At 44.0% G+C, this 23849-nt stretch overlaps 1 protein-coding gene and 1 pseudogene across 7 annotated transcripts in view; one reads left to right on the top strand and one right to left on the bottom strand.

Annotated features, from left to right (window-relative positions):
- The window catches only part of LOC139546313 (diacylglycerol kinase eta-like), a 127130-nt gene that overhangs the window by 82010 nt on the left and 21271 nt on the right, over positions 1-23849 (top strand). For 4 of the 7 annotated variants that reach the window (XM_071354553.1, XM_071354548.1, XM_071354550.1 and 1 more), the window contains 10 exons: positions 3010-3231; positions 3477-3568; positions 8604-8703; positions 8882-9179; positions 9887-10018; positions 14507-14641; positions 16066-16183; positions 16337-16447; positions 16584-16680; positions 16939-17046. In XM_071354553.1, the coding sequence (XP_071210654.1) occupies positions 3010-3231; positions 3477-3568; positions 8604-8703; positions 8882-9179; positions 9887-10018; positions 14507-14641; positions 16066-16183; positions 16337-16447; positions 16584-16680; positions 16939-17046 (1413 nt within the window). Of the gene's footprint in view, positions 1-3009; positions 3232-3476; positions 3569-8603; positions 8704-8881; positions 9180-9886; positions 10019-14506; positions 14654-16065; positions 16184-16336; positions 16448-16583; positions 16681-16938; positions 17047-23849 lie in introns of all 7 variants that reach the window. The other 3 variants (XM_071354549.1, XM_071354547.1, XM_071354551.1) reach the window with 1 other exon arrangement.
- Positions 20924-21700, bottom strand: LOC139547205 (uncharacterized; annotated as a pseudogene).

Below are 23849 nucleotides of genomic sequence, written 5' to 3'. Positions count from 1 at the left end.
GGAGGTGAAAAGGGGGTTGAGTGGAACCGATGTGAAATGGCTAGCTAGTTTGCGGTGCTGCGCGCTAATAGCGTTTCAATCGGTGACGTCACTCGCTCTGAGACCTTGAAGCAGTTGTTTGCTTTTGTGGAGCGATGGGTAACGATGCTTCGAGGGTGGCTGTTGTTGATGTGTGCAGAGGGTCCGTGGTTCGAGCCCAGGTAGGGGCGAGGAGAGGGACGGAAGCTATACTGTTACACATATGCCAGCACCAACACAAGCCTCCCTGTTATGGGTGAGTGAAGTGTGTTTTGAAAAACGGAAAGTATGCATCTTAGAAATACAAACTCAGAATCAAATAGGATTCCCAAAAATATCAGTGTCTCTGGTAGAATAATTATTTTGATTGGAGATTTTCTGTATTTATCAGAGTGCCATCAAGTAGCCTGATTTCAGATGTGTCCATGTAAACAGGCTTATTAGGGAAATCGTTCCGCTTGTACACGTTTTAATCAAACTTTCACATTCACCTAAGTATTCACAATAACCATATTATTGTGTACATATACATGTACCCACTGCCCCCCCAAATGCACACACACACACACACACACACACACACACACACACACACACACACACACACACACACACACACACACACACATAAATACACACACACACACATAAATACACACACACATAAATACACACACACATAAAATGGCGCTGGAGAAGAAGGCAGACGTTTACGTGTCCCCAACCAATTTAGTTTTTTTGTTTGTTTATTTGCGTTGTTTGTAACTTATTTTTTTACTTATTTTGTACATAATGTTGGCGCTACCGTCTCTTATGACCGAAAATAACTTCTGGACATCAGGTCTGCGATTACTCACCATGGACTTGCAGAATCCTTTTTTCGCTTTGACGAGTCTGACGAGCGCGACGCGAAGGATACACTGCTTTCCCGGGAACAGGCCCAGGTCCCCATGATTTGCATGAAGAGGAGGCAGAAATCCACAGGTGATGCAATCTCTATTACGCTCCACACTGCCCTTTCCCACCTGGACAAAAGGAAAACCTATGTGAGAATGCTATTCCTTGACTACAGCTCAGCATTCAACACCATAGTGCCCTCAAAGATCATCAATCAGCTAAGGACCCTGGGACTAAACACCTCCCTCTGCAACTGGATCCTGGACTTCCTGACGGGCCGCCCCCAGGTGGTAAGGGTAAGGAGCAACACATCCGCCACGCTAATCCTCAACACAGGGGCCCCTCAGGGGTGCGTGCTCAGTTCCCTCCTGTACTCCCTGTTCATTCATGACTGCATGGCCAGGCACGACTCCAACACCATCATTACGTTTGCTGATGACACAACAGTGTAGGCCTGATCACGATGAGACAGCCTATAGGGAGGAGGTCAGAGACCTGGCCGTGTATTGCCAGGACAACAACCTCTCCCTCAACGTGATCAAGACAAAGGAGATGATTGTGGACTACAGGAACACGAGCACGCCCCCATTCTATCGACAGGGCTGCAGTGGAGCAGGTTGAGAGCGTCAAGTTTCTTAGTGTCCACATCACCAACAAACTAACATGGTCCAAGTACACCAATACAGTCATGAACAGGGCACGACAAAACCTATTCCCACTCAGGACACTGAAAAGATTTGGCATGGGTCCTCAGATCCTCAAAAGGTTCTACAGCTACACCATCCTGTCTGGTTGCATCACTGCCTGGTATGGCAACTGCTCAGCCTCCGACCGCAAGGCACTACAGTGGGGCCAAGCTTCCTGCCATCCAGGACCTCTGTACCATGCGGTGTCAGAGGAAGGCCCTAAAAATTGTCAAAGACTCCAGCCACCCTAGTCATAGACTGTTCTCTCTTCTACCGCCCGGCAAGCGGGACCAAAGTGCCAAGTCTAGGTCCAAGAGGCTTCTAAACAGCTTCTACCCCAAAGCCATAAGACTCCTGAATACCTATTCAAATGGCTACCCATACTATTTCCGCTGCCCCCCCCCGCCCTATTTTACACCGCTGCTACTCTCTGTTGTTATCATCTATACATAGTCACTTTAATAACTCTTCCTACATGTACATATTACCTCAACTAACCAGTGCCCCTGCACATTGACTCTGTATCGCTACCCTCCTGTATATATTCTCGCTATTGTTATTTTACTGCTGCTCTTTAAATTACTTGTTACTTTTATTTCTTATTCATATTTTTTTTCGAATGCATTGTTGGTTAGTGGCTCATAAGTAAGCATTTCGCTGTATTTGGCACATGTGACAAATAAAATTAGATTTCATTAGATTTTACTTAAATACACACACACACACACACACATAAATACATGCGCACACATAAATACACGCACACACATTAATACACTCACACACATAAATATACACAGATTTTTTACAATTTTATTTCACCATTATTTAACCAGCAAGGCCAGTTGAGAATAAGTTCTCATTTATATATGCGACCTCAATAACACAATAGAAAAATCTATGTACTGTGTGTGCAAATGTATAAGGCTTCTAAACACATAAATACACGCAAACACGTAAATACACACACACACATCAATACACACATACACACACACACATAAATACACGCACACACGTAAATACACACACACACACACATAAATACACACACACACACACATAAATACATGCACACACATAATTACACGCACACACGTAAATACACACACACACACACTTAAAAACACACACACACGTAAATACACGCACACACATAAATACACGCACACATGTAAGTAAATACACACACACATAAATACACAGACACACACAAATACACACACACATAAATACACACACATAAATACACACACACATACATACACACACACATACATAAATACACACACAGTTATCCCCACCCTTCTTGCCTCACACACACAGAGCTCCCCTCCCAGTCCCCCCACTCACTTACCCTTTATCTCTCTTTCTCTCTTTCCCCGTACCCCTCTCTGTCTGTCTCCAGTGCCAGCTGGGAGTTCTACCCCTGGGTACTGGGAATGACCTGGCGCGGGTGCTGGGCTGGGGCCCGTCGTGTGATGATGACACGCAGCTGCCCCAGATCCTGGAGAAACTGGAGCGGGCCAGCACCAAAATGTTGGACCGCTGGAGCATCATGACCTACGAAATTAAGATCCTTTCCAAACACAGCGGGCCTGTCACGCCCGACGACACTGACCACGACCAGGTACACGCTCATCTGAAACATTTTTGAGGATAGTGCGACATTTTGGCAACTAAGCCCTTTTTCTACTTACCCAAAGTCAGACGGGATATCATTTTTATGTCTCCATGTGCAGTTTGAAGGAAGTTGAAGGTAGTTTCTGGATGCCACGTTAAGATTTTGGGGTGATTTATAATGTTAACAGTTTTCCTCTGACCGTGCTTAGTTTTATGGTCATTATGACTTATCCTCTTTCTACGTGTCCTCAGTTCCAGATCTCAGCCTATGAAGACTCGGTAACTGCCCATCTCACCAAGATCCTCAACGCTGACCAAAACTCTGTGGTCATCTCCTCTGCTAAGTGAGTCTCTCACCTCAACACTGCTAAATGGCTGCTAAATGGCTCTCTCTAGGGCATGCTGGGAGTGTTTTGTTGTTGAGAGGCCATATGAGGGGCTCTGTCCTGACTTATTTTCTTGATTATTTTTCTTTTCTTTCAATTTGTATTTTCTATGGTGGAGAGTTAACACACCAGCGATACCCACTGGCTTTTTTCAAAGTTAGGGAGGAAGATGACATAGTATTGGTTTCCAGGGGTTTGAACCGTGTGGTGTACGCTATGGCTTCGCAGCCTAGTGCGGAGGAGACGCTGCCGTTACGGCATGGATCAGGTGTATTCCTGAGAATGGAGTTAAGGTGGAGTCTGTTTGGGTGTCTTAGACAGGAACTATCACAGGTAGCGCCTGAGGAGATGCTGGTAGTCGGCGGGGACTGAAACTGTACGATGGATTTGACGAAAGACAGAAATGGGGAGGAGCCTCATTCAGGCTCAGTGATGGTGTTAACCTCACTAGGGTACGTGGGACACTAGCGTCCCACCTGGCCAACATCCAGTGAAATTGCATAGCGCCAAATTCCAAAACATAAATACTCATTATAAGAATTTATAAAACATACAAGTGTTATACATCGGTTTAAAGATGAACTTCTTGTTAATCCAACCACGGTGTCAAGCCAAAAAGGCTTTACGGCGAAAGCATACTATGCGATTATCTGAGAACATTACAAACAGTTACCAGCCAAGTAGAGGAGTTACACAAGTCAGAAATAGCGCTAAAATAAATCACTTACCTTTGATGATCTTCATATGGTTGCACACACAAGACAACCATTTACTCAATAAATGTTTGTTTTGTTCGATAAAGTCCCTCTTTATATCCAAAAACCTCAGATTTGTTCGCGCGTTTTGTTCAGTAATCCACAGGCTCAAACACAACAGGCAGACGAAAAATCCAAATAGTATCCGTAAAGTTTGTAGAAACATGTCAAACGATGTTTATAATCAATCCTCAGGTTGTTTTTAGCCTAAATAATTGATCATATTTCAACCGGACAATAACGTTGTCAATATAAAAGGTAAACAAGAAAGGCGCGCTCTCGGTCGTGCGCATGAAAAAGCTCTGGGATAATGTAGGGTCCACTCATTCAGAGTGGTCTTACTCTCTCATTTTTCAGAATACAAGCCTGAAACAATTTCTAAAGACTCTTGACATCTAGTGGAAGCCATAGGAAGTGCAATTTGAGTCCTAATACTGTAATGGCATTCAATAGAAAACTACAAACATAAAAAAATCCCACTTCCTGGATGGATTTTTCTCAGGTTTTCGCCTGCCAAATCAGTTCTGTTATACTCACAGACATTATTTTAACAGGACATTTTAGAGTGTTATCTATCCAAATACATGATATGCATATCCTAGCTTCTGGGCCTGAGTAGCAGGCAGTTTACTTTGGGCACGCTTTTCATCCGGAGGTGAAAATAGTTCCCCCTACCCTAGTGGATGTTAAGGGATGTCAATAATCAGTTTGACCTAGTGGATGTTTGGATAACTAGACATCACAAGACAGTATACATTGGTGAAGGTCTTTGGGGCTAGGGTGAGTACAACCTGACTCGATCGGTTTTACATGTCCAGGAATCAGATAGGCTGTTGGGCGCTATCATTCTCCTGGTGGGTTTTTCGGATCACCACATAACCATGGATATTTCATAGGGGCCTCTGCAGGCATCCTATTGGAAGTTTAATGTAAAGCTTACAAGATACCACTTTTTACTCAGGTTTCCAGACTTTTGGGGAAAGGTGGGGGCAGCAAAGAGAGTATGAGTCTCTGGGGCAATGGTAGGATGTGGGAAAAGTAAAAATGTGGCTTTTCTGTCAACAGTATCTCATCCTCAGATGCTAGGAGAGTATTGGGGGAACTTGAGTGTAGCATCAGTGAAGTGAAGGTAGAGCTGGTGGGGCAAGGTAATGTAGGCCTAATTTAGCTTAATTACGTAGGGACCTGGACAGTTTTTTCCAGGTTACAGCAAAGGGAGCACTTGTAAGAGCTAGGTTATCCATGCTGAAGGAGATGGATGCTCCCAGCTTTGGTTTGGAAAGACAGAGCTGTGAAGCCAAGGGTATGCATTGTCTATGGCTGTCTGATGGGCGGGTGACCTCTGTGGTGGGGGAGATGCGGGAGCGGACTGTGGAGTTTTATACTGAGTTGCATAGGGCAGAACTGTGTAATCCTGTGTGTGCTCAGGTTTTGTTTAAAGAACTCCCTAAGCTCTCTCTTTCAAAGAGGGATGAAATGGACATTCCCCCATTGTCCCATGAACTGGCAGAGCTCGTAGCCTAGTGGAGTTTTATAAACGATTCTGGGGAATAATTGGACTGGACTTCTTTTGCGTATTGCGTGAGTGCGTCAGGGTAGGAGAGTTGCCGATGAGTTGCCGATCTGGACTCTATAGTACACAAGAACCAGACATATTGTGTACTGAGATGCTCAATCGCGGACAACTTGTTCTTAACCAGGAACATGTGGGAATTGTCGAAAGGTTCTAATGTGAACTTTGGACTGGTCTCTCTAGATCAAATGAAGGCTTTTTATGGAGTGGACCATATGTATCTGTTTAATGTGATGTTTGGGAAAGGTTTTTGGCCTGTGTGAAGATGTTGTATGCTGGGGCATCATGTATGGTCAAGGTGGGAGGGGGGCTCAGTAGGCCAGTCTGGGTGAGACGGGGCATTAGACAAGGATGCCCTCTATCGGGGCAGTTATATACACTAGCCATTGAGCCTTTTTTGGGCCTGCTATGCAGGAGACTGCAAGGAGTGTGCTGGAGTGGGGTTGTGAAGGGCTTAACATTTTGGGGGTGTACCTGGGCTCGAAGAGGTGGGTCAGGAAGAACTGGGAGGGGCTGTCACAAGCAGTGGTGTAATGACTGGCCAGGTGGAGGTGGCTCCTGTCCCAAGTGTCATATAGAGGGAGGGTGCTGATAATCAGTAACATGGTCGGCGTCTTCCCTGTGGCATAAACTGGCTATCCTCAACCCCTGCTCTCAGACCTGCAAAGTAAGCTGGTGGATTCTTTCTGGTCGGGCCATCACTGGCTGAGGGCGTCAGTGTTGTATATGTCCATTCACGAAGGAGGACAGGACCTGATGGAATTGGACACCAGCATGCATGCTGCTGAGGAGAGCTGGTGGACTAGGGTTGGACCGGCAGCTGTTCCTCATGAGGCTGGAGAGGCTGAGTGCAGCAGGTCTCTCTGATTTTCTCTCTGAAGGCCTGGCAGCTGCTAAGGCCCACACAAGAAGGGGGTGTGGAGCGTGGGCTGTGGGTGTGGGAGGAGCCAATCTTCCACAACCCAGCCATCCCTTTGAGATTGGTTCAGTCGGCCACCCTGCAGAGGCAACTGATGGCAGCGGGTTTACAAAGGCTGGGTGACCTGCGGCTGCAGGGGGAGGAGGGGTGGAAAACCCTGGAAGTCCTGGCACAACAACAGGACTAACATATCTTAGTCTGCTGGAGAGATTCCTGGGGGAGGTCCAGGAGGCACTGTCTGAGCCAATAAGGGGGGTGTTTGAGGGGCCAAAGGGGGAGGGGCCACCAATGTTTCTGCCACTGCAGGTGACGGCATAGACTGGGGACTGGCAAGGTGGTCTGGGGGACTTGTTCGATTTTAACACTCCGAGCCTGGGGGAGTTTGAGGGGGTGGGAGGTAAAGCCCTCTACAACCTCTGCATTAATAAGGTGAGGAACGTTAGAAGGCTAACAGGAGTGAAGGTACATCAGTGGCAGGGGGTATGTGGGGCGGAGAGTATGGTGGGTTTTAGATGGAGGTGGCTCTACAGTTTCCCAGTACCAAAGAGGTCAGGGGACCTCCAGAGCGTTCTACATGGAGCCCTGGCCACTAATAGCTGGTTGGCACTGCTCTACCCGGGAGTTGGACAGGAGTGTCCTTTCTGTGTCATGAGTAAAACTGTGCATCATGTGTTTTTTGTGTGCGCCAGGTGAATGCCATTAATGTCTCTGTTGGAATGTCTGTGTGAGAGCTTGGTGGTTGAGTTTACTGTTTATGATGGGGTACAGGTATTCGAATAAGGAAAAGGCCAAATGTGTGTTTTCTGTTTGCTCAGGCAAAGTTGGCTATTTGGTTAACAAGGAGGAACAGGGTCAAAGGTGGAGGATAACAGATCCTTTACTATTATTTAATGGGATGGTTTCTGCGCGCCTTAGGGTTGAATTGGAGTTCTATAGAATGATAAAGTATGGAGATGTTTCAGGAGATATGGTGTGTCGGGGGGGCGTCAGTACAGCTGGGGAAGATGGTTGGATATACGGTTGTAGAAGTGGTGCGGATTTGTTTTTTGTGATGTGTGGTGTTGTTTTGCATCGTGAGGTAGAGGGCAAGAAGAGTATGCAGCACAAAAAGTCTCTCTTTCTCCCTCTCACCCTCATCTCCCTCTCTCTTTCTCCCTCTTACCCTCCTCTCTCTCTCTCTCTCTCTCTCTCTCTCACCCTCATCTCTCATCTCCATCTCTCTTTCTCCCTCTTACCCTCCTCTCTCTCTCTCTCCCTCTCACCCTCATTTCTCTCTCTCTCTCTCTTAACATTATCTCTCTCTCTTTCTCCCTCTCACCCACATTTCACTCTTTCTCTCTCTCTCTCTCTCTCTCTCTCTCTCTCTCTCTCTCTCTCTCTCTCTCTCTCTCTCTCTCTCTCTTACCCTCATCTCTCTCTCTCTCTCTCTCTTACCCTCATCTCTCTCTCTCTCTCTCGTACCCTCATCTCTCTCTCTTTCTCCCTATTGCCCTCATCTCTCTCTCTCTCTTTCTCCCTCTTACCCTCATCTCTCTCTCTCTTTCTCCCTCATCTCTCTCTCTCTCTCTCTCTCTCTCTCTCTCTCTCTCTCTCTCTCTCTCTCTCTCTCTCTCTCTCTCTCTCTCTCTCTCTCTCTCTCTCTCTCTCTCTCTCTCTCTCTCTCTCTCTCTCTCTCTCTCTCTCTCTCTCTCTCTCTCTCTCTTTCTCCCATCTCTCTCTCTCTCTCTTTTCTCTCTCCCCTTCTAGGATCCTGTGTGAGACAGTAAAGGACTTTGTTGCCAAAGTGGGGAAGTCCTATGAGAGAAGCACTGAGAATACAGAGGAGTGTGACACCATGTCTCTCAAAGTAAGTACATCACACACACACGCATGCACACACACACACATACATATATACACACACACACACACACACACACACACACACACACACACACACACACACACACACACACACACACACACACACACACACATACATACACATACACACACACTCTAACTTAACTCCTCTCCCCCACCAGTGTGCCATCCTGAATGAGAAGCTAGATTTGCTCCTTCAGACCCTCAACACAGACACCCAGTCATTCCCCCCACCTCCTCGCCTTTCCACACCCCCCATCGTCGAGGAGGAAGAGGAAGAAGAGGAGTCGTTGAGCGAGCTGAAGGAGAAACTGGAAGCGGAGGAGAAACTGGAAGCGGAGGAGAGAGAGAAGGGAGGAGGTTCGCCACACAAGATGTTCAGAGCTAAAGAACAGTTGATGCTACGGGCAAACAGCCTGAAGAAGGCTGTACGAGAGATTATGCAACAGGCAGAGAGAGGTACGTAGATATAGAACATAACAGATCATGGAACAGGCAGAGAGAGGTACGTAGATATAGAACATAACAGATCATGGAACAGGCAGAGAGAGGTACGTAGATACAGATCATGGAACAGGCGGAGAGAGGTACGTAGATATAGAACATAATAGATCATGGAACAGGCAGAGAGAGGTACGTAGATATAGAACATAATAGATCATGGAACAGGCAGAGAGAGGTACGTAGATATAGAACATAACAGATCATGGAACAGGCAGAGAGAGGTACGTAGATACAGATCATGGAACAGGCGGAGAGAGGTACGTAGATATAGAACATAACAGATCATGGAACAGGCAGAGAGAGGTACATAGATATAGAACATAACAGATCATGCAACAGGTAGAGAGAGGTACGTAGAAATACATTATGACAAAACGGATCAGACATACACTATAATAGAGCCTTTGGCGAGTCTTTCATGCCTGTTTCAGAGACAATACAATGGGACTCCAGATAGTTCAACTACAAAAAGACTCGGTAATCACTTTGTCACGTAATATGAAGATGTAATGTGAAATTTCAGACCCTTCTCTCCCTCTCCCCTCACCCTCTCCCCCTCCTTTTCTCTCTCCTTCTCACCCTCTCCCCCTTCTTCTCTCTTTTCTCCTCATCCTCTCCCCCTCCTCACTCTTCTCCTCTCCCTGCCCCCTCTCTCTCCCTAGTGGTGGATGAGCAGAATGCCAGCACGGAGGAGCAGGAGCTGCCGTCCACGTTAGAGTTCAGGAAGGAGGGAGAGGAGGACAACAGGGACAGTGAAAAGGACGAGGACACCAAGGAACTAGAGACCCTGCCATGTGAGTCACCTGCCTCTCTAGCTCTGTCTGTCTCTCTGTCTGTCTGTCTGTCTGTCTGTCTGTCTGTCTGTCTGTCTGTCTGTCTGTCTGTCTGTCTGTCTGTCTGTCTGTCTGTCTGTCTGTCTGTCTGCCTGCCTGCCTGCCTGCCTGCCTGCCTGCCTGCCTGCCTGCCTGCCTGCCTGCCTGTCTGTCTGCCTGTCTGTCTGTCTGTCTGTCTCCTTCTCTCTCTGTCGGTCTCTTGCTTCCATCTATCCAATCCTGTTAAGATCTAGAGGAGTGACTGAATCAACGTTGTTTCCGTGTTCTTTCAACAAAAACATTCATTGTGATGACGTTGAATCAACATGGAAAACTGATTCGATTTGCAAAAAGTCATCAACGTGATTGAATTTCATATTTTTTTCACCCAACTTTGAACATAAATCCAATGACCTGGTGAAATGTTTTGTTGATTTCACATTAAATTGACATTAGTTCACAATGAAAATTAAATCAAAACTAGATGTTGAATGACGTCTGTGCCCAGTGTGTAAGGATTAGGGGCTAGAGAATAGGGGCTAGGGTATAGGGGCTAGAGAATAGGGGCTAGGGTATAGGGGCTAGAGAATAGGGGCTAGAGAGTAGGGGCTAGAGAATAGGGGCTAGAGAGTAGGGGCTAGGGTGTAGGGGTTAGGGAGTAGGGGCTAGAGAATAGGGGCTAGGGTATAGGGGCTAGAGAGTAGGGGCTAGAGAATAGGGGCTAGGGTATAGGGGCTAGAGAGTAGGGGCTAGAGAGTAGGGGCTAGAGAATAGGGGCTAGAGAATAGGGGCTAGAGAATAGGGGCTAGAGAGTAGGGGCTAGGGTGTAGGGGTTAGGGAGTAAGGGCTAGGGAGTAGGGGCTAGAGAATAGGGGCTAGGGTATAGGGGCTAGAGAGTAGGGGCTAGAGAATAGAGGCTAGGGTTTAGGGGCTAGGGTGTAGGGGCTATAGAATAGAGGCTAGAGAATAGGGGCTAGGAAATAGGGGCTAGAGAATAGGGGCTAGAGAATAGGGGCTAGGGTATAGGGGCTAGAGAATAGGGGCTAGGGTATAGGGGCTAGAGAATAGGGGCTAGAGAATAGGGGCTAGGGTGTAGGGGTTAGGGAGTAGGTGCTAGGGAGTAGGGGCTAGAGAATAGGGGCTAGAGAATAGGGGCTAGGGTGTAGGGGTTAGGGAGTAGGTGCTAGGGAGTAGGGGCTAGAGAATACTGGGCTAGAGAATAGGGGCTAGAAAATAGGGGCTAGAGAATAGGGGCTAGAGAATAGGGGCTAGGGTATAGGGGCTAGGGTGTAGGGGTTAGGGAGTAGGTGCTAGGGAGTAGGTGCTAGGAGCCCATTTTGAATTCAGAAGAGGTAGTTGTATCCTACAGGAAAACACATAGGATTTTAATAACAACACCACCTAGGGGATCGTCAACTAACTACACCCTGTCACAGGGAACATGTCCTCAACTAACTACACCCTGTCACAGGGAACATGTCCTCAACTAGCTACACCCTGTCACAAGGAACATGTCCTCAACTAACTACACTCTGTCCCAGGGAACATGTCCCCAACTAACTACACCCTGTCCCAGGGAACATGTCCCCAACTAACTACACCCTGTCACAGGTAACATGTCCCCAACTAACTACACCCTGTCACAGGGAACATGTCCCCAACTAACTACACCCTGTCACAGGGAACATGTCCCTACCTAACTACACCCTGTCACAGGGAACATGTCCCCAACTAACTACACCCTGTCACAGGGAACATGTCCCCAACTAACTACACCCTGTCACAGGGCACATGTCCCCAACTAACTACACCCTATCACAGGGAACATGTCCTCAACTAACTACACCCTGTCACAGGGAACATGTCCTCAACTAACTATACTCTGTCACAGGGAACATGTCCCCAACTAACTACACTCTGTCACAGGGAACATGTCCCTACCTAACTACACCCTGTCACAGGGAACATGTCCCCAACTAACTACACCCTGTCACAGGGAACATGTCCCTACCTAACTACACCCTGTCACAGGGAACATGTCCTCAACTAACTACACCCTGTCACAGGGAACATGTCCTCAACTAACTACACCATGTCACAGGGAACATGTCCCTACCTAAGTACACCCTGTCACAGGGAACATGTCCCCAACTAACTACACTCTGTCACAGGGAACATGTCCCTACCTAACTACACCCTGTCACAGGGAACATGTCCCCAACTAACTACACCCTATCACAGGGAACATGTCCTCAACTAACTACACCCTGTCACAGGGAACATGTCCCCAACTAACTACACCCTGTCACAGGGAACATGTCCCCAACTAACTACACCCTGTCACAAGGAATATGTCCTCAACTAACTACACCCTGTCACAGGGAACATGTCCTCAACTAACTACACCCTGTCACAGGGAACATGTCCCCAACTAACTACACCCTATCACAGGGAACATGTCCTCAACTAACTACACCCTGTCACAGGGAACATGTCCCCAACTAACTACACTCTGTCACAGGGAACATGTCCCTACCTAACTACACCCTGTCACAGGGAACATGTCCCCAACTAACTACACCCTATCACAGGGAACATGTCCTCATCTAACTACACCCTGTCACAGGGAACATGTCCCCAACTAACTACACCCTGTCACAGGGAACATGTCCCCAACTAACTACACCCTGTCACAAGGAATATGTCCTCAACTAACTACACCCTGTCACAGGGAACATGTCCTCAACTAACTACACCCTGTCACAGGGAATATGTCCCCAACTAACTACACCCTATCACAGGGAACATGTCCTCAACTAACTACACCCTGTCACAGGGAACATGTCCCCAACTAACTACACCCTGTCACAGGGAACATGTCCTCAACTAACTACACCCTGTCACAGGGAACATGTCCTCAACTAACTACACCATGTCACAGGGAACATGTCCCTACCTAACTACACCCTGTCACAGGGAACATGTCCCCAACTAACTACACTCTGTCACAGGGAACATGTCCCTACCTAACTACACCCTGTCACAGGGAACATGTCCTCAACTAACTACACCCTGTCACAGGGAACATGTCCCCAACTAACTACACCCTGTCACAGGGAACATGTCCCCAACTAACTACACCCTGTCACAAGGAATATGTCCTCAACTAACTACACCCTGTCACAGGGAACATGTCCTCAACTAACTACACCCTGTCACAGGGAACATGTCCCCAACTAACTACACCCTATCACAGGGAACATGTCCTCAACTAACTACACCCTGTCACAGGGAACATGTCCCCAACTAACTACACCCTGTCACAGGGAACATGTCCCTACCTAACTACACCCTGTCACAGGGAACATGTCCTCAACTAACTACACCCTGTCACAGGGAACATGTCCTCAACTAACTACACCATGTCACAGGGAACATGTGCCTACCTAACTACACCCTGTCACAGGGAACATGTCCCCAACTAACTACACCCTGTCACAGGGAACATGTCCCTACCTAACTACACCCTGTCACAGGGAACGTGGGCTCTGTCTGACAAGCCCACACATGATGTTCCCTGCTCTAAATAGATTAAAGGGTTTGTGAAGAATTACAAATGGAAAACATGAACTTTATTTCTCCTGATTAAATTATACTGGGTTTAGTTTGTTATTTACAGTGCAGTCAATAGATAGCTGGATTAGGTATTTCAAGAGTGGCTGAATATCTCTTTGCATAGCACAGTGTAGTATTTAAATAGCACTGTGTAGTATTTACATAGCACAGTGTAGTATTTAAATAGCACAGTGTAGTATTTACATAGCACTGTGTAGTATTTACAGAGCACATTGTATTATTTACATAGCACAGTGTAGTATTTACATAGCATTGCGTAGTATTTACATAGCACAGTGTAATATTTGCATAGCACAGGGAAGTATTTACATAGCACGGTGTAGTATTTACATAGCACAGTGTAGTAGTTACATAGCACAGGGAAGTATTTACATAGCACAGTGTAGTATTTGCATAGCACAGGGAAGTATTTACATAGCACAGTGTAGTATTTACATAGCACATTGTGGTATTTACATAGCACGGTGTAGTATTTACAAACACAGTGTGTTTGTTTGTCCCTAAGTGTGTGTGTCCGTGTCCTGTATGATGTGCCATTGTCTGTGGGACAGAGGCTCTTCCTGTTCACAAGGAATCTTCTTCCTGCCTCAGAGCAGTAGGGATTGTATACTCTCTGGTGTAATCCCCTTGTTCTATCTACTCGCCCCTAGATTTTTAGTACATACTAGAATAGATAGTGATTTTTAGTACATACTAGAATAGATAGTGATCTTTAGTACATACTAGAATAGATAGTGAACTTTAGTACTAATCTCTCTCTCTCTCTCTCTCTCTCTCTCTCTCTCTCTCTCTCTCTCTCTCTCTCTCTTTCTCTCTCTCTCTCTCTCTCTCTAGTGGCTACGAGTCCTTGTTCCCCTCCTGAAAGGTGTGTGAGTCGCAGCAGCCAATCATGTGGCTCATTCTCCATCACACCCTTCACCACCAGCAAGGAGAACCTGCCTGTACTCAACACACGTATCATCTGCCCTGGTACATCCTACGGTATATGCACTCATAGGCGCCATACACACATACATGCACATTTCACATACGCACTTCACATACGCACTTCTTCTTCTATGGTTCGTGCTCACGCGTATGCACACACACATCTGCCCTGATACATGTACACACACACACACACACACAGATTGTCATACCTTCATAGCGATATTCGGTAATACTGGCACTGATCGCAATGGCCGCTATTTTCAGCCTCTATAATTGAAAGATTAGCAATGCTAACAAATACGTACTACATGTAAAATCCCATAGAGAATTCCAACTAAATGCAAACGAGCGCATTGCAAACATTTTATACAATCTCTGACCTAAAGTATTTACAGGACTGACATCCCAGCTCATAAATTTATACAAGTAACTCAAGAATGCTTCTTACAAAACAAATATTAGACAGCAAGCTTGATCTAGGAGGGGATTCTCTGCTGTTACCAAGCGAAGCTGGATTTAGATAGCTCGCTACTAAATGAGCAAACCAAATGCACAACTGCAGAGCACTTAATACATTTTGGAAAGTAGAAATCGCCATTTCCTGATTGCTAAAATTCAAATAATTCGCCTAATTTCTGTTTATGTGACAAAACAATCAATGTGTAGTGTAGAGAATCATTGTACAATCCAAATCACTGTGAAATATATTTTCAAAAAACATAAATATTGTATTTTCAGCTGTTTGAAGCTGTGGTGCTAAACCGAGAGGCAGAGACGCAAAAAAAACTAAACTTAAGAACGGGAAGCATAGAAATAGCGCAGATAGAACAGATCTACCGCTTCTTAGACTTGCTTTCAATGAGAATGACAAATCTATAACTCACATTTCTATGTGAATTTGGTCGGGTCACCCAGAAAGTTACATATTGCAGCTTTAACTTAATAGTTGAATAGATATCTAGCTGGCAAACATACTGTAACTAGATCACCTGGTGAGTGCTGTACAACAGTGAGTGACTCACAAGGCTCCGGTCTCTCGTTGTTGTGTGCTTGCAAACAAACACCCTGTGACCGGGGACTACTGGTAAGCTTCATAATGAAAAATAATGTGACATGTATTTATTTAAAAAGTAGTAACAAATATTCAAGTAAAAATCTAATATTTCAAAGAAATGGTTTCAACGGTATTGATGGTATTGAAAAACCATCCCGTGGATATTTTAAAATGCCCCAGTTTACGGTATATACGGTATACTGCCCAAGCCTCACACACACACACACACACACACACACACACACACACACACACACACACACACACACACACACACACACACACACACACACACACACACACACACACACACACACACACACACACACACACACACACACACACACACACACACACACACACACACACACACACCAGTCTCTAAGAACATCACTGTTTCTCTGTACAGGTTTGCGTGCTGGTCTGGCAGCCTCTATAGCTGGTAGCTCCATCATCAGTAAGATGCTGCTGGCCAATATCGACCCATTTGGAGCTACGCCCTTTCTGGACTCTGACCTGGACTCACTGTAAGACACTCTGACCTCTCAGCTCTGACCTTTAGGCTACCATATTCAGAAAGTTACAGACTGGCCCCTTTTGGTGACCAGATCAAAACATATATATTTTTAAAAGTTTGTGTAGTTTTGTGAACTTCTCTGTGTCTTTCTATCTCCCCACAGAGAGGGCTTTAGTGAGAAGTGTGTCATGAACAACTACTTTGGCGTTGGGCTGGATGCAAAGATCACCTTGGAGTTCAACAACAAAAGGGAGGAACACCCAGAGAAGTGCAGGTGAGCTCTAGGTTTATCTCTCCTCTCCTCCCTCATCCCTCTCTACTGTCCTCTCATTCTTCTCTCTCCTCTATTCTCTCATCCTTTTCTCATTACACTCCTTTCTCTTCCTCACTACACCCCCCCCCTTCTCTAGGAGTCGTACTAAGAACAGGGTGTGGTATGGGGTTCTAGGAACCAAGGAACTCCTCCAGAGAACCTACAAGAATCTAGAACAGAAGGTTCAACTGGAGGTGAGAGACGAAACCATAGAACTAGAATTACTAGAAGGGACATTCCCGTTCAAATCAATGTTTTGTGGTGGATAGAATGGCGGCCATATTGGAATAGAGCCTAACTGTGTGTGTGTGTGTGTGTGTGTGTGTGTGTGTGTGTGTGTGTGTGTGTGTGTGTGTGTGTGTGTGTGTGTGTGTGTGTGTGTGTGTGTGTGTGTGTGTGTGTGTGTGTGTGTGTGTGTGTGTGTGTGTGTGTGTGTGTGTGTGTGTGTCCAGTGTGACGGTCAGTACATCCCCCTGCCCAGCCTTCAGGGCATTGCGGTGCTGAACATTCCCAGCTATGCAGGTGGAACCAACTTCTGGGGAGGAACCAAGGAGGACGACGTGAGTGCTGTTCTACCAAAATTGTGTGTGTGTGACTCTGGTTGGTACTTTGTGGCTGCTGGCTCAGTGTTGTAGGAGAACAGGCAAACATAACGATACCACCTCTGGTTGGTACTTTGTGGCAGGGGGACTCTATTTGGCATGACAGGCCCCTAGTCCCGTAAGGTTACCTCTGTGTGTGTGTGACGTGGTGTTGTAATTCAAGGGCAGTGAGGTTGTGGCTCCCGAGTGGCGCAGTGGTCCAAGGCACTGCATCTCAGTGCTTGAGGCGTCACTACAGACGCCCTGGTTCAATTCCAGCCTGTATTACATCCGGCCGTGATTGGGAGTCCCATAGGGTGGCGCACAATTGGCCTAGCATCGCAGGGGGAGGCCGTCATTGTAAATAAGAATTTGTTCTAAACTGACTTGCCTAGTTAAATAAAGGTTGAAAAAAAGGTTACCTCTGTGTGATGTGGTGTTGTAACAGCTGTGCTGGGACAGAGCCAGCTGCTGGGAGGACTTCCAGTGGGACTGATTCAACACACACGTCATCCTCTGCATTTACTCTCTACATACACACCACAGGTGCACACACACACTTGCAGTAAATCCACATGCACAAACATATTTCTTAACCTGTGTTCAAACTATAAACCATCTTCAGACCTCTGACTATTTTGGCCCCAATGAAAATAAACCTGTTGAATTGATGTCAGTGAGTACATTTACATGAACACTAATACTTTGATATTAAACTGGTTACGGCAGAAGGCAGAGTATGACATTAGTCATGTGAACACTTTTCTCTGCTTTTCTTAATCGGCGTCAGGTCATAATCGAAGTATGCATATGCCTGATTAAAGCAATCTGTAGAATGATTAGGACATGTAAACATCTTAATCAGAGTTCCAGGGGTGTATCTGTGATCTGTGCATATGCCAGCACCAGCAACACAACCCTGTTATGGGCGAGTGAATTTGTGAATTTGAAGTGAATTTGTAAAAACTAAAAGTACGCATCTTAGAGATAGTTTTCACAAACAAACTGTGTATGTCCGAACTCCTAATCAAATAGTATTGGCACAAAGAACATGGTCGCTGTGGTAGAACATTTATTTTGATTCCAGATTTTCTGGATTTACAGTCCTATCAGGTAGCCTGATTTCAGATGTGTCTGTGTAAACAGGATTATTTGGGAATTCGTTTTAATCAAACTATTATATTAATCTGACAATCCACAATAATGATATTGTTATTTTACTTATTATTTGTTACTTTTATTTGTTATTATTATTTTTTTATTTTCATAAAAAAAATGTAACTGCATTGTTGGTCAAGGGCTTGTAAGTAAGCATTTCACTGTAAGGTCTACACCTGTTGTATTCAACGCATTTGACAAATACAATTGTATTTGATTTGATTTGATGTCACACAGGACTCAATGAAGGGTGTGTTATTGTGAGTAGGGCTTCACCTAGTGGTATTACTTTAAACTACAGTACAATAGATCACAGCCTCTCTCTGAGGTTTTAGCAGGGCGCTAACTAGTACAGAGCAGAGGAATGTTCTAGTACAATGATGTCTGATTCATCATGACCTTGACCTAATCATGGACAGTGTGGACAGAGAGATCAATAGCAAGTCAGAGGAACCTTTCACTCCAGAGTCTCTAATCTAAACTCTAACCTCCCCTGTTCTCACTAGACGATTTGGAGGTGAAGAAAATGTCAGAAGACAGTTTTCAATGGAGGGAGATCAGTGATGGTAATGGTGATGATGATGGTTATGATGGTGATGGTGGTGATGGTGGTCGTGATGATGGTTATTTATTAGACATTTTGCAGGATGAAATCTCTTGAGATGCACCATTTCGTTTTCAAGAGTGTCCAAATGAAACAAACAAACAAACAATACTTAGTAAGAAGAATAGTATGGCTACTGATGTCTAATAACATTAACAATGAAATAATAATTTGCTACAACTGCTAATACAACTAATATAAACTACTGCTACAATTACTAACACATATATTAATACAACTGCTAATACAACTAATATAAACTACTAATACAACTAATAAAACCTACTGCTACAACTACTAACACATCTATTAATACAACTACTAATACAACTACTAATACAACTAATATAAACTACTAATACAACTAATATAAACTACTAATACAACTAATCTAAACTACTGCTACAATTACTAACACATATATTAATACAACTGCTAATACAACTAATATAAACTACTAATACAACTAATAAAACCTACTGCTACAACTACTAACACATCTATTAATACAACTACTAATACAACTACTAATACAACTAATATAAACTACTAATACAACTAATATAAACTACTAATACAACTAATAAAAACTACTGCTACAACTACTTTTACAACTAATAAAACGACTGCTAAAACTACTAATACAACTACTAATACAACTAATAAAAACTACTAATACAACTAATAAAACCTACTGCTACAACTACTAATACAACTAATATAAACTACTGCTACAACTACTAACACGTATATTAATACAGCTACTAATACAACTAATATAAACTACTAATACAACTAATAAAAACTACTAATACAGCTAATAAAACTACTGCTACAACTACTATTACAACTAATAATACAACTACTAATACAACTAATATAAACTACTAATACAACTAATATAAACTACTAATACAACTAATATAAACTACTAATACAACTAATATAAACTACTAATACAACTAATATAAACTACTAATACAACTAATAAAAACTACTAATACAGCTAATAAAACTACTGCTACAACTACTATTACAACTAATAATACAACTACTAATACAACTAATATAAACTACTAATACAACTAATATAAACTACTAATACAACTAATATAAACTACTAATACAACTAATATAAACTACTAATACAACTAATAAAAACTACTGCTACAACTACTATTACAACTAATAAAACGACTGCTAAAACTACTAATACAACTACTAATACAACTAATAAAAACTACTAATACAACTAATATAAACTACTAATACAACTAATATAACTATTAATACAACTACTAATACAACTAATATAAACTACTAATACAACTAATAAAAACTACTGCTACAACTACTAATACAACTACTGCTACAACTACTGCCACAACTAATAAAACAACTGCTACAACTACTAATACAACTGCTAATACAACTACTAATACAACTAATGAAACTACTGCTACAACTACTAATACAACTAATAAAAACTACTAATACAACTAATAAAACTACTGCTACAACTACTGCTACAACTACTAATACAACTAATAAAAACTACTAATACAACTACTGCTACAACTACTAATACAACTAATAAAACAACTGCTACAACTACTAATACAACTAATAAAACTAAGTATCTATAATAAACAAAACAAAAATGAAATATCCTCTCACTGTCAACTGCGTTTATTTTCAGCAAACTTAACATGTGTAAATAATTGTATGAACATAACAAGATTCAACAACTGAGACATAAACGGAACATGTTCCACAGACATGTGACTAACAGAAATGGAATAATGTGTCCCTGAACAAAGGGGGGGGGGGTCAAAATCAAAAGTAACAGTCAGTATCTGGTGTGGCCACCAGCTGCATTAAGTACTGCAGTGCATCTCCTCCTTATGGACTGCAACAGATTTGCCAGGTCTTGCTGTGAGATGTTACCCCACTCTTCCACCAAGGCACCTGCAATTTCCCAGACATTTCTGGGGGGAATGGCCCTAACCCTCACCCTCCGATCCAACAGGTCCCAGACATGCTCAATGGGATTGAGATCCGGGCTCTTCGCTGGCTATGGCAGAACACTGACATTCCTGTTTGCAGGAAATCACGCACAGAACAAGCAGTATGGCTGGTGGCATTGTCATGCTGGAGGGTCATGTCAGGATGAGCCTGCAGGAAGGGTACCACATGAGGGAGGAGGATGTCTTCCCTGTAACACACAGCATTGAGATTGCCTGCAATGACAACAAGCTGTGATGCTGTGACACACCGCCCCAGACCATGACGGACCCTCCACTTCCAAATTGATCCCGCTCCAGAGTACAGGCGGGATCGATTACAGGTGTAATGCTCATTCCTTCGACGATAAACTCAAATCCGACCATCACCCCTGGTGAGACAAAACCGCGACTCGTCAGTGAAGAGCACTCTTTGCCAGTCCTCTCTGGTCCAGCGTCGGTGGGTTTGTGCACATAGGCGACGTTGTTGCCGGTGATGTCTGGTGAGGACCTGCCTTTCAACAGGCCTACAAGCCCTCAGTCCAGCCTCTCTCAGCCTATTGCGGACAGTCTGAGCACTGATGGAGGGATTGTGCGTTCTTGGTGTAACCCGGGCAGTTGTTGTTGCCATCCTGTACCTGTCCCGCAGGTGTGATGTTCGGATGTACTGATCCTGTGCAGGTGTTGTTACACGTGGTCTGCCACTGCGAGGACGATCAGCTGTCCGTCCTGTCTCCCTGTAGCGCGGTCTTGGGCGTCTCACAGTACGGCCATTGCAATTTATTGACCTTGCCACATCTGCAGTCCTCATGCCTCCATGTAGCATGCCTAAGGCACATTCACACAGATGAGCAGGGACCCTGGGCATCTTTCTTTTGGTGTTTTTCAGAGTCAGTAGAAATGCCTCTTTAGTGTCCTAAGTTTTCATAACTGTCGCTTAACCCACCGTTCCACATGTGCATGTTCATTAATTGTTTATGGTTCACTGTACAAGCATAGGAAACAGTGTTTAGTCCCTTTACAATGAAGATCTGTGAAGTTATTTCGATTTTTTACGAATTATCTTTGAAAGCCAGGGTCCTGAAAAAGGGACGTTTCTTTTTTTGCTGAGTTTATATACATACACACAGAATCTACAAATATCTTCACATGGTGATGATTCCATTAGTTAAATACTGGGTCTGGACTAATGTAACCACTCTCAATTTCCTAGACAGAGTTATGGATGCAAGATCTGACTATCCTTGATATTAATGATATGAGGCCATTGATTCTTGAGGAATATAACTTAGAAATGCCTTGTGAGCTTAGTTCAACTGTTGTACTCCAGCAGAACCCAAAATATAAGCTTTTTTACTCCAATGTTTATCAACAAAGTAAATGTAAACAAACACTGTATAGCTTCAACACATGTTTATAACTATAATGTTAACTATAATGTAGTGACTGCTGATTTACCCTTTAATATATACAGGGATTGATACATTTGATACATAAAAAAAAAAAAAAAGAATGGTACCAATGCAATTGTCTTCTGTTTTGGGAGTGACAGCCAATTTAGTGATTCATACATTGCGCAATAGTGGCATCCAAGAAGGAATCTGCAGAGATGAAGGTCTCGGGTATGTTTTTATACTGTAGATGACGTCACCGTAGTCTAGGATAGGAAGCAGTAGTTGGGTAACTAAGGTCTGTCCAAGGGATACCGTGAAACAGTTCTCAGATCTGTATAGGAACCGAAGCTTATACTTCATTGTCTTTCTAATATAATCAATATGCTTTCCAAAAGATCATTCCGAATCTACCCTCAAAGCCAGATATCTTCAAACAATCAACACTTTCAAGCATTGTTCCATCACTTGCATGAATTTGGTGAAAGTGATGTGTTGGCTATGATGATGATGATGGTTATTTATTTTATTTATTTATTTCACCTTGATTTAACCAGGTGGCCAGTTGAGAACAAGTTCTCATTTACAACTGTGACCTGAGGAGTGTGGAGTGTGGAGTGTGACAAAAACAACAACGCAGAGTTACACATAAACAAACCCACAGTCAATAACACAATAGAAACATCTATGTACAGTGTGTGCAAATGTAGAAGATTAGGGAGGTAGAGCAATAAATAGGCCATAGAGGCGAAGTAATTACAATTTAGCATTAACACTGGAGTGATAGATGTGCAGATGATGATGTGCAAGTAGAGATACTGGGGTGCAAAAGAGCAAGAAGATAACTAACAATATTTTACCTTTATTTAATTAGGCAAGTCAGTTAAGAACTAATACTTATGTTCAATGACGGACTAGGAACAGTGGATTAACTGCCTTGTTCAGGGGAACAGTGGATTAACTGCCTTGTTCAGGGGAACAGTGGATTAACTGCCTTGTTCAGGGGCAGAACGACAGATTTGTACCTTATCAGTTTGGGGATTTGAATTTGCAACCTTTCAGTTACTACTCCAATGCTCTAACCACTAGGCTACGCTGCCACCCCAAATGGGGATGAGGTAGTCGGGTGTGCTATTTACAGATTGGCTGTGTACAGGTACAGTGATCGGTAAGCTGCTCTGACAGCTGATGCTTAAAGTTAGAGATATAAGACTCCAGCTTCAGTGATTTTTGCAATTCGTTGCAATTCCCGTCATTGGCAGCAGAGAACTGGAAGGAAAAGTGGCCAAAAAAGGTGTAGGCTTTGGGGATGACCAGTGCAATATACCTGCTGGGGCACGTGCTACGGGTGGGTGTTGCTATGGTGACCAGTGAGCTGAGATAAGGCAGGGCTTTACCTAGCAAAGACTTGTAGATGACCTGGAGCCAGTGGGTTTGGCGACAAATATGTAGCGAGAGCCAGCCAACGAGAGTATACAGGTAGTTGAATGGGCTATTTACAGATGCTCTATGTACAGGTGCAGTGATCTGTGAGCTGCTCTGACAGCTGGTGCTTAAAGATAGTGAGGGAGATATGAGTCTCCAGCTTCAGTGACTTCTCCAGTTCGTTCCAGTCATTGGCAGCAG

The sequence above is a fragment of the Salvelinus alpinus genome, chromosome 20 (assembly GCF_045679555.1).
Source record: "Salvelinus alpinus chromosome 20, SLU_Salpinus.1, whole genome shotgun sequence".
NCBI classification, from domain to species: domain Eukaryota; kingdom Metazoa; phylum Chordata; class Actinopteri; order Salmoniformes; family Salmonidae; genus Salvelinus; species Salvelinus alpinus.
The sequence above is the reverse complement of the archived record's forward strand: the minus strand, read 5'-3'. Positions and strand labels throughout refer to the sequence as shown.